The sequence below is a fragment of the Equus przewalskii genome, chromosome 1, assembly GCF_037783145.1.
Source record: "Equus przewalskii isolate Varuska chromosome 1, EquPr2, whole genome shotgun sequence".
Classification (NCBI taxonomy): Eukaryota; Metazoa; Chordata; class Mammalia; order Perissodactyla; family Equidae; genus Equus; species Equus przewalskii.
This window is the reverse complement of record NC_091831.1, coordinates 63,868,399-63,880,401: the sequence shown is the minus strand read 5'-3', so window position 1 is coordinate 63,880,401 and position 12,003 is coordinate 63,868,399. Positions and strand designations below refer to the sequence as shown.

Below are 12,003 nucleotides of genomic sequence, written 5' to 3'. Positions count from 1 at the left end.
CCCTTGAATATGGGTGGGTTTGTGACTCACCTACAACCAAAAGAATATGCCTGACTTCCAAGGAAAAGTCAGAAACACTTCTGGTTTAGTTTCTGCCTTATTGACTAGAACAACAGTCAACTTGGTCTAGGAGCCCTGAATGCCATGTAAGTTCAACTACCCTTGGGCTGTGATACCGTGAGGAAGCCAAGTACAAGAAATGTGCAGACATTCAGTGAGAAATCCTAGCCCAGGTCCAGTCTTCCCAGCCCAGGCCCAGACATGTGAGTGTATGAGCATGAGCCTTCAGATAATTCCAATCTGCAATCAGTTCATCCCCAGCATTCAAGTCTTCCCAGCTGAGGCTGCAGACATTGTGGGGTAGAGAAAAGCCGTCCTCTTATTCTGTCTGAACCCACGACCCACAGAATCCATGAGCTTAATAAAATGGCTGTTTTAGTCACTAAAGTTTTGTCATTGTTTGTTATCTACAATAGAAACTAGAACAGCTACATAAGTGGTTTCTATCTTCTTCATTATCACCATTATTATTCTCATTATGATATTATAGCACTTAATAAAATAATATTTATACCATAAATGTCTATTTACCCATCTGTAGCCCTTATTAGATTCTAAGCTCTGTGTTTCAGGATCTAGCATAGTATCAGACTCATAACGTTCACTAAATTTTTGTTCAAAGAACTAATAAACTCCTTTAAACCAGCTAGATCTCCAGTGCTCTGACACAGTCTACCTATCAGTGACACAAACAAGGTGACAGATTAATGATGTTTGACTCAGCCATAAAATCATAGTCGGCCTTACCATGAAGTCAGAAGCATTGCTGATATTTTAGTAAATTTCTTCCAAGTCTTGTGTGTGTGTGTTCATTAAATTGAGATGCTCTATGTACTTTTCCTGCTTTTTTTCTCACCCATAATATCATAAACATAATCTCATTTTATTCTTTAAAAGCTTAACTTTTGTTGATTAAATAATAGGCTGTCATCTGAATATACCACACTTTTAACCATTTCACCTATTGCTAGATATTTAGGGAATTTTCAATTTTCCTTAATATAAACAATGCCATGAAGGATTGGTTTTAACATCATACTTAATGGGGAGAAATGTAAGCTTTCCCACTAAGATCAAACACAAGGCAAAGATGTCCCTTCTTACCACTTCTTTTCAACATCATATTGGAAGTCCTTACTAATGCAATAAGGAAAGAAAAAGTATACAGATTAAGAAGAAAGATATAAAACTGTCTTTGTTTTTAGATGCCATGATAGTCTATGTAGAAAATCTGAAAGAATCAACAAAAAAACTCCTGGAACTAATAAGCAATTATAGCAAGGTTGCATGATACAAGGTTAATATACAAAAGTCAGTTTTCTTCCTACACATCAAAAATGAAGAAATGGAACTTGAAATTAAAAACATACCATGTAATACCATTTACATTGGCACCTCGAAAATGAAATATTTAGGAATAAATTTTATAAAATATGTAATAGATCTATATGAGTAAAACTATAAAACTCTAATGAACTAAAAGAAAAGCCAAATAAATGAAGCAATACTCCACGTTCATGGATAAGAAGACTCAATATTGTCAAAATGTCAGCTCTTCTCAACTTGATCTATAGATTCAATGCAATCCCAATCAAAATCCCAAGTTATTTTGTGAATATCAACAAATTTATTCCAAAGATTATGGTCATGCATCGTAATCAGTCACTCAAGAACCAACCACATATACTACAGTAGTCCCACAAGATTAGTACCATATAGCTGAGGTGTGTAGTAGGCTATACCATAGGTTTGTGCAGGTACACTCTATGATGTTCACGCAAAGACAAAAATCACCTGACAACTCATTTCTCAGAATATATCCCTGTTGTTCAGTGACGGACAACTGTATATGGAGAGGCAAAAGACCTAGAAGAGCCAACACAACATTAAAGGAGAAGAACAAAATTGGAGGACTGACACTAATCCAACTTCAAGACTTACTACAAAGATAAAGTAATCAAGACAGTGTGATATTGGTAAAAGAACAGACAAATAGAACAATGGAATGGAATAGAGAGCTAAGAAATACACCCCCATAAATATAGTCAATTGGATCTTTGACAAAGAAGCAAAGGCAATACAATGGAGCAAAGATAGTCTCTTCAACAAATGGTGATGAACAACTGGACACTCTTGTGCCAAGAAAGAAATAAAGAATCTAGACTCAGACTTTACACTCTTCACAAAAATTAACTCAAAATGGATCATAGACCTAAGTGTAAAAGGCAAAACTGTAAAACTACTAGAAGTAACATAGAAGAAAATCTAGATGACCTTGGGCATGGTGATGCCTTTTTAGACACAGTACCAAAGGCACAATTCATAAGGAAATAACTGATAAACTGGACTTCATTAAAATTAAATATTTCTGCTCTATAGAAAACAACATCAAGAAAATTAGAAGACAAGACACAGACTGGGAGAAAATAGCTGTAAAAGACACATCTGATAAAGGACTGTTATCCAAAATATACAAAGAACTCTTAAAACTCAAGAAGGATTAAACCTTTAATTATGTTTTTATATATTATCTTCTAACTTGTTATTTGTCTTAATTTTGCTTATAACATAATATAGAGAAAAAACTTACATATTTTTATGTTACAAAATCTATTGATAATTTCTTTTATGGAAATTTGATATTATTTTAACATTTTTCACAAATTAGCACATCAGCCCTATTTACAGTCTGTCCAAAGTCTCAAATATGGCCTGTGAGATTGTAATAATTAAACCATCCTGCTGTCTTGAGAGTGTTAAGAACATGTTCTTCCACCAAGATCAAGGCTGCCAAATAAAACTCAAAAGAAAATACAGTTTATCTTCTGAGGTGCTATTCCTAGGCCAGTCAATGCAAAGGCATCAATTTATGGATCCCTGTTACCACATGTTTGATTTAATCTAACAATCTTCCCAGTATGGAAGATGGACTCCTTAGTGACTATTACCTTAAAATGGGTGATCAGCACTAGCAACTTGCCAGTTTAGGGGCACGGTCTAAATATTTTCTTTAATAGAACTCCTAGCATTGGCTCTGAAGATAATTTCTTCATCTACGGTTTCAACAAACATTTACTAAGCACTTACTCTGTAACCCAACTAAGGCTGAGGATATAAAGGAGAATAACATACAGTTTCTATCCTTAAGGAGATCCTAACCTTGTTGAATTTAGAAAAGATTAACATAAAAACAAACATTCATTTAATAATAAGCAGAGATAAGAAATTGATAAAATCATTCAAAATAATTTTTATGTTATTGACCAACCTGGAAGAAGTCTCCCATTTGAGAGTTCTAAAGAAGTGTCTAAAGGCGCTCTAGATGTTCTTTGTCTCCTTTTAAGTTATTGTGTCTCATGCTTACTAGAATAAAGTGCACCAGGGACAAGATGTTAGCTAAAGTGCATTATTAGCAAGAAGTACTTACTGAGCATTTACTAACGGCACTCTGGAGACACTAAGAATCATCAGGCATGGTTCCTGCCCAATAATAGTTTAAAGTCAACTTAGGAAAATAAAATACGTATACATTAAACAACAATTTTAATAAAAGGCAAATAAATGAAGAAGTATATGAGTGCTATGGAGAGTCAAAGGAGAGGGAGTTCACTTTAGGCAATGAAGGTAAAATAGGATAAGAATGAGATCAGAAAGCTCAATGGAAAGAAGACCATGGCGCATTCCTAGAAATGTAGGGCATATTTAGTGACAGTGAGGACAAAATTTTTTCTTGGCCTAAGTTATCTTTAGATATCTAAGTTCATTTTTATTGTCTGAATAGTGGTCAATGCACAGGAATTTAGAGGTACTAGGTGTTCCTGGGGATATTTAGTTCAACCCATTCATTTATTTTAGATATAGAAAGTTTAGGCCATAGAGAAGAAGCAACATGCCCCCTAAGATGGTATATTAGCAAAGTCGATTCAGGACACAAGCCTGCTACTTAACACTCCTCCTCCCTCTTTCTCTACTGGCGGAATTTGAAAAGCTGAATAATTGAGTCCAGAGGTTACAGACCATTCACATGACAAATTCTACCTCCTTCACTCTAAGGCCTCTTCTGAAAGTATCATACCTTTTGGGCACTTCTAGGATACATTCATGTGATGAGGCATTCAATAAAGACCACTATGAACATTACTGTATAAATTGGTTGGTATTTATTATTAGAGCTCCCTTAGACTGTTTAAGAAGCACCAACTCGAATACAGTATACCCGTTTGCTACATAAAAGTGAAAGCAAAATAAAAGTTTCAGGTAAAGCAGAGCCATAAATCTAGGAATTTAAGCTCCTCTCCTCAGGCAACTGAAAGCCAACTCTACATTTCCTCTGACTCGCTGACAGCCTCTTGGGCACTCTAATAGGAAAGAGCTGAAAACCAGGATTTCCGGTCCAATCTAATACTGGACAACACTTAATGGCTTAAGTAGATTAATAATTCTCTTGCTATTGGAATTTTGCCTTTCACCACCTTTCGCCATAAGCTTTGCCTGTACTTGATCTACAGGGAGGCTGAATGTTGAAGAGTCTTTTACCAGACCCAGTCTCATTCAGCACCCTGTCTGGAACTGACAACCCAATTTCGACACCAATCAATCAGTAAGAATTTATTGACTGCTACTATGTTCCCAACACTACCTATGATACCAGCAGAGATCTAGAAGAATTATAAAACATGCTTGTTTTCTCAAAGAAGATAGAAATCAGGTGGGTTTTCAATATTAACATACATGAAACAAATACAGATCCAAACAAAATCACTGCCAGCAGAAAGCTCTCAATTTTAGAGGGTCCAGACTCTACATGCTGAAGGGAAAAGCAGGAGAGCAGTGGGAGCTGGCGGGATTAGGGAATCCTTAGTGGGGAGGAAAGACCTGAACAGGCCTCGAAGGATGCACAGAACATGCACAAGAAAACAGCCGAGGGAAGAGAGTTCTAGAATAAAGTAACAATGTGAATGAAGATGAGTCACAACTGTGGGAAATGAAGAGAGAAGCTTACTGTAGGTACATGGTTGGAGCAGTAAGAAATCAGTTTGGTTAGAAAAAGAAAACTGGAAGTTAGGCAGACATGTCTAGATATAACATTTGATATAAAATATGAATATCTGTTTTCAAATGTGTCTCTCTTCATTTAATGATATCGTTTGGATGTCTGAAACTTCTCTCATATCTGTAATATCTTGCCAATGTATCTGGCAAACAGTGAATAATTAATAAATGAACGAATAAGTTGGTTAATAGATAAATGTATAAGCATAAATTTACCTAAAATATATGAATCCAAGCATGTTTTTAAACATAAGAAAAGTAACATAAACTTTACTGCAAACGTCATGCTACCCTCAGCCAAACACCCAAAGAACAAAGCAACCACTCATTCCACAAGAATTATCAAATACATACCATACATATGTATACACATACCATACCATACTATAAATACCATAGCGAATATATATTAGTGAAGATGATGGAGAAGGACTTTGCTCTTTTGAAGTTAACAATTTAGTGGAGGTAGAGGTGGAGTGGGAAGAAAGAAAAGAAGAAGGAAGAAAGGAAGGGAGGGAGAGAGCAAGGGGAGAGAGAGAGAGAAGAAGAGGGAAGGAGGGAAAGAGGAAGGAAGAAAAGGAGGGAGAGAGAGTGGGAAGAAGAAAAAGAAATTCAGATGTCAGTAAGTGTTACAAAGAAAGCAACACACTGAGAACTGATGGGAAGTGACTGGTGGGTGGGTAGGTTCAACTCCTTTAAACTGAGGACTTGATGCTGGAACTGAAACCTCAATAACAAAAGAAGCCAGCCTCACAATGACTTTAGGGCAGGGACTTCTAGCCAGGGTGGACTGCCCCATGTAGAAAAGATATATTGGTGTGCCTAAGGAACAGAAAGGGGGCCACTGCATCTAAAGTATGGTGCAGAGCTGGGGACAGAAGGACAGGAGCCTGAGGAGGGAGTAGGACCAATTCACGTGAGCTCTTGAAGGTCTGGAGGAGACATCCATCTAAGGACAAAGCATTAGCGGGCTCAGTTGTTGAAGGGGCAGAAGACAGCCCAGCATCCACCCATGGGGCTTGCTCTCTGTAAGAAACATCCATTCTCATCAGATTGTATTTTCATCTCTGAGCCTGGAGACACGGTTGTAAATTTGGATCAGACCTCAAGGTTCCAGAACCATTCCCTGATTTATCTGTAGACAATTGAGACTTGTAGCTTGAGGATTCGATTCATTTTTTCACAATGTTTAATGCAATAACTCCTGTCCCTATAAAAATCACTGCAAACAGTAATTGTCCTTTTCCCATGGTGAACTGTAATACAGGGAAAAAAAAGTCCACTATAAACAGTGCTTCCACTGCAATATTTCTCTTCCTTTTCCTCTCCTGACAGACCTGGGGAGAGTATTCAGAGCCTTAGTATGGTATAAGTACATGATTCATAAAGATGGCTGCTCTTTTCAGGCCCTGACTCAGCCCAGGGAAGAGCAGAAGCAGAAACTTTCCTTCCAGATGTGCAATGAGGGGAGAAAGTCACTCTGGCCTCAGGAGACAAAACAGCGCTTTGAATTTCAAAGGCAGATGCCCCAGAGGCCCCACCAGACTCACTCCACAAAAATGTTTGATGAATTACCATGGCAGGCATCAACTTTGCAGATTAATGACCAAAAGAGTTTAGTTTATGTCTCAGTGGAAGAGGATAAATTTTCTCTTGGCTTTGAGAATCTGAGGGATTGAGAAACCCAGCTAACCACAGCACCTCTCTTTTCATTCACAATGCTTTCCCATGGATCGTTTACTTTCTACATTCTCTTTCAGCGCGTTTTCATAAATTTAAACGAAACAGACAGCATGTCTGTGTTCTGCTTCTTTTGCAATATCATGGCCACCAAGTGATTAGAAATTGTCTTTGGGTTGGTGTAGTTGGTGGAAAATCATTGAGGTTTGTTGTGAAATTCATTCTCAACTCATAACTCAACTAGACACTGAGAGGCTATTTTTTCCAACTTTAGACCAGGCTGCTAAAAAGTATTGGCATCAAATTAGAAATGTATGTCAAGGCCAAACCCCCATCCTTGTGCGTCTGTGCGTGTGCATATGCAGGTATTTTACATACTCTAGAGTCCCAACCCAGAAGTAGTAAGGCACAAGCTAAAACCTGAGCCCAGGAGTCAGAGTTATGATTATTTTTTTTGCCCTCCCCTATTTCTCCATCTCAACAAGGCCTTGTGCTTTCACATCCTGTTAAACATTATGGACAATGTTTCCATGAGAAAAGACATTATTACTTGCCTACTCCCACATCATATTTTGTATGAAGCATCATTTATAAGAACCAATCAATCATCTTTCTTGAACAATTACAAGCTGCCTAGCCCTGTTCTAGGTATTTCTTGGGGATACAAAGGAAGAACAAAGAATGATCTCTACCTCACAACCCATCTGAGGAGAGAGTATATGAAACTTTACAGGACGCTAAAAGATGGTAGCTGAGTAGGAAGGCATGTGGGACATCAAAGGGCATAGCTGGAAAACAGCCTAGAGGGAGTTTTGTGAAGTAGTGGAAGTTTTCATGGGGCCTTGAAGTATAGGTAGGAGTAAGACAGGATCCAAAGAGCTAAAGAAACGGGATATTCTGACCTGAGCACAGCGACGTGGGATGTGAGGGTGGGGAAGCAGAGTATGAGTTTCCACGTGAGAAGGAGTTGGTAATAAGGAAGGGACACATCATGAGAGTTTGGAACACCAGAAAGAATTGTCGAGCAGAGAATTCTTATGGGTTATTGAGAGAAGGTCACTGAAGGGTACAAAGATGAAAATAAAAGTTTCACTTTCCAACTACTTGGAATCTATTTTAAAAGAGGGTGCAGGTAGGTAATGCACATTACATTAGTGTTATATACGGACAAGTGTCAAGTCTAGTTTCTCATTAGAGAATTGACTACAATATTTTTCCCTTTTTTCAATTAGCATAAACAAAAAAAAATGATGACAGCCAACCTTTAAACTGACATAAAAAGATTCCTAAATGACATGAATGGTTTGAGAATCATTGGCTCCACTCTTATGTGTAATCAGTAAGGACAACACAAAGGTAACTTCTTTTACAGTCAGTGGCCAATGTTACTTGCACCAGACAAGAGGCAATAAACGAGAATTAGATTTGCTTTCCTGCCTTAAAACAAGACAGGCTCGTGAAAACCACACTGGTAGCAAGCAGGGTGACCAGCTTTTTAGAAAACCAACCCAAGGTGCAACCATACCAGACCCCACCACCCACAACGTAATATATAATAAACAATTACATACATATGTAATTACTTTAACATAAAAATAATGAAAAATAGCTTTTTATTTGAAATTATATACTATTTACCTTTCAGTTACATAAATACTATTATTTGAACATAAAGTAGGATTAGTTAAGAGTGGCAATTAATAGTAATTAATAATAGGACTAACTAAACAGATAACGTGCGAGAAAAATATAACAACACTTGTACAATGTTTCTGTCCTCTGATAATAGCAAGTTATTTTAACTCTTTTTAAACTCTTTACCAGACATTTAAATTTCGTAGGCTGTATGATTGAATATTTTAAAAATACATAAATATGAGATTTTTAAAGGGAGATTGAAAATATAATAGAAACAGATATTACCTATATTTAATAAAAGATAACAATGACATATTTTTTTCTCTCCCATGATACAGTATAGTATTTTCATTCTTTCTGTTTCCTTTTCCAATAATACCTCTCTGAACTGCCTGCAGCCTTTAGGACACCCTTCTTTTCCTTTCTGTGGTCGTAAAACTGAATATGGCCGAACATAAAATTCTGTTTGACTTGTGACTATGTTCTTATCAAGTCACATTACACTGTCTGGTGTCAGTCCATGTGGTGACATCAAGCTAAACACCCTGTCAACAAAAGCATTTCAGCATGGAACACTTTTGGAATATACCTACTAGCAAAAGCAGGATTTTAGACTTGTAGAAATGTTTCCAGCGCTCCAGAAATGTTCCTCCACTTTGTATCTACATGCTCATTTTGACAGGCCAGCAATTTGTCAACCAGGTCTGTTGCATCTACAAATTCATCATAGAGATGGTCCATGTCCAATATGTCTATCGTTTTTAATATACTATGAAGCAGATTGGATGTCATCATAAGTTAAACTTCTTTTTCTCAGGGAAAATGGTTTTAAAGCACAGAGGTAATTCAAACTTATGAATTCAGATCTTTTCTCAACTTCTGAAATCACAGTTGGACTCTAAGTAAGTTACAGTTTTAGTAAAGAAATTGAGAAAGACCTGTTTGACTTGGCTGTCCTCTGGTGTCATTTACTTTTTCCATTCAGAACCAGCCTTATTTCCAAAAAATGAATCTTCTTTTTTCCCCTCTGTATGAGTCTTTGTCATATCCTACACATAACATCAAATAACTCAGGTGCAATTCTTTTGTAGGTTTCTTGCGGCCTCTTCATACATCATGAAAGAGTTTTGGAGAAACAGCATATAAATTTCTGTATTACTCTAATCCTTTTCTCCATTGTCATCCTCAACGTATTCCAAATAGAGAAGGACATTTTTCTTGCCCCATACTTTGAAAACATTATTTAGAGCAGGCCAACATTTTCACATCTTTTCTATGGCCAGCAATAATGACAGCCATTTTGTAGGCACATATCTAAAAAAGACTATCTCTCTCCACTTCTATAAAGTAAAAAATCTCAAGTGCTTCTGCCTGTTTGGAGGAAGCTAAAAGTGACCAAAAACTTTCATTACGAAAGTTTCAATACCACAGGTAAGCAAACCACACCCTTTCTCAGCAGTGTTATAGACAGGGTTACAGATTATTTGGCAGATGAGACTGCTTCATCTTCTTTGGTAAGAAATTTAAGCACTGAAGGGAGTTCCCAATATTGACATTTGCACTGCCTGCCAATATGTAGATAGACAAGCAAAGTCTCCCTTGTATTTAGACAAGATAGCAGCAATCTTTTGTTTTATATTTTCTGAGTTTCATTAAAATCTTCATAGAAATCAAGAAGATAATTTGAAACTCCATTTTTCAAGTCCAAATACTGAAGAGTTAGAAGAGACATTATCTTGTTGCTGTGATTCAAGGAATCACTTGATATACTATGGAGAGTATAGTTGATGGTGGTCAGATCTGACAAAATGAACTCTATTCTGTAGGGAGTCAACACATGTGTAACTCAAAATTTCCCCTTTGTCCTCCCTATAGGACATTTTAACTGCAACCTATAAATTAGGAAATATAACTTTAATCATTTTTGTAGTGAAATCAAGGGAACAACATGATAATGCTGCTTGTTTGTGTGGTATGCCCAAGATAATTCAGCAGAGACTATTTTTGAGGAAGCATTGGTGTCTTCTTGGAAGATGAAAAAGCTTTTGACTGAATTAGGCGTACTGGTATGTTTCATCCCCAAATTTTGACATTCAGTCTCCCTATATGTTTTCACATCTTCTTCTCTACCATGCCCAATTCCAAATTCTTTTCTGCATATTGTGCAAGATGCTCTGTTTTGATTATTTATTTCCCCAATCTAGTTGTTTGATGTCATTATTTAACAGTCATTTAGCTTTCTTTTTCTAAAAAAATATCTACGTTATGCTGGCATTGGTATTAAAATCATCCTCATTTCCATTATCTGAACTCTTAGAAAATATGGTCACAATATTCACAATGTAAAAAATTAAACTAGCTCTATGTTGATACAAAGCACAACAATTAATCCACAAAGTGAAAGACAGATTGTGAACATTCATAATTACAATGGACTTAAGGTGTACACTTAAGTTGCATCAGTTGGAGTGAAACAATTATGGATGATTCGTTACTGTGAACTTCAAATTATGGTTGCCAACACAAGGGGGAAAAATAGTGACAGCAACTATGGAAGGTGGATAATCTATGCTGTATCTATTTGACACTAAAAAAAGCATCACTTTCAGCACCTATATTTTGGGCTGCCATGTGGGTTTTATACTTTTCCCCGAACCTTTGGTATCCATCACCAAAAAGCAAGACTTTTTGTATCCTTGAGGTGGAATTCCTAGGATATGGTACTCTCAGTGCTAAAACCAGGACCGTCTCAAGCTAGCAATTATTCATGCTTGAAGGATTCTAATGTCATTCAGCATAAATTATTGCAAAGTTTGAAACAGAAAAGAACCCTGAAGCCAATCATCTTATCAAGACACAATGAAACAATAGATGGAATAGGTTATCTACCCAGAAATGCATCTGAGAAGTTATGATCTGCATTTGAAAATGGGTTGTGTGCAGAAAAAGATGCCTATCTGAGAACTGACCAATTGGACTGCCCAAAGATGGAGACCTACTGGATGGCTCAAACCAACAGGACTGATCACTGTGACTTTAAAAAATGTAGGAGGAGGGGCCGGCCCAGTGGCTGAGTCATTAAGTTCACGCATGCCGCTTTGGTGGCCCAGCGTTTGCAGGTTCGGATCCTGGGCGCAGACTTATGCATCGCTCATCAAGCCATGCTGTGGTGGTATCCCACACAGAAGAACTAGAATGACCTAAGACTAGGATATACAACTATGTACTGGGAGAAAAAAATAAAAAGAGGAAGACTGGCAACAGATGTTAGCTCACGGCCAAACTTCCTCACTAAAAAAGAAAAAAAAAGGAGGCACAAAATCTGGTCCAAGTGAGAATAAGTCACTATGTCTTTCTTTACCTTTATACCTTGCCTCATCAAAGCTAAACTCTCAAATTCTCAAACAAATACCAGGACATTACAAATCTTTATTCTAATGCGCTATACTATCTTTTTTATTTTTTGCTGTTTATTATAAGTAGGGAAACAAGTCTATTAGTGACTCTTTTTTTTCCCCCAGATGGCCAATGCTGATTGACTATTTCCAAAATAGATATATCTATTTTTATATC

The 12,003-nt window shown here is 36.9% G+C and overlaps 1 protein-coding gene across 12 annotated transcripts in view; it reads right to left on the bottom strand.

The window, feature by feature from the left end:
* LRMDA (leucine rich melanocyte differentiation associated) overlaps positions 1–12,003 on the bottom strand; it is a 1,072,656-nt gene that overhangs the window by 172,273 nt on the left and 888,380 nt on the right. Inside the window, exon 7 of one of the 12 annotated variants that reach the window (XM_070566725.1) lies at positions 3,329–3,423. The exons of the other annotated variants lie outside the window; for them this stretch is intronic. Coding sequence (XP_070422826.1) covers positions 3,368–3,423 — 56 coding nt within the window. The 3' untranslated portion in view covers positions 3,329–3,367. The remainder of the gene's footprint in view (positions 1–3,328; positions 3,424–12,003) is intronic. 12 annotated transcript variants of the gene reach the window in all.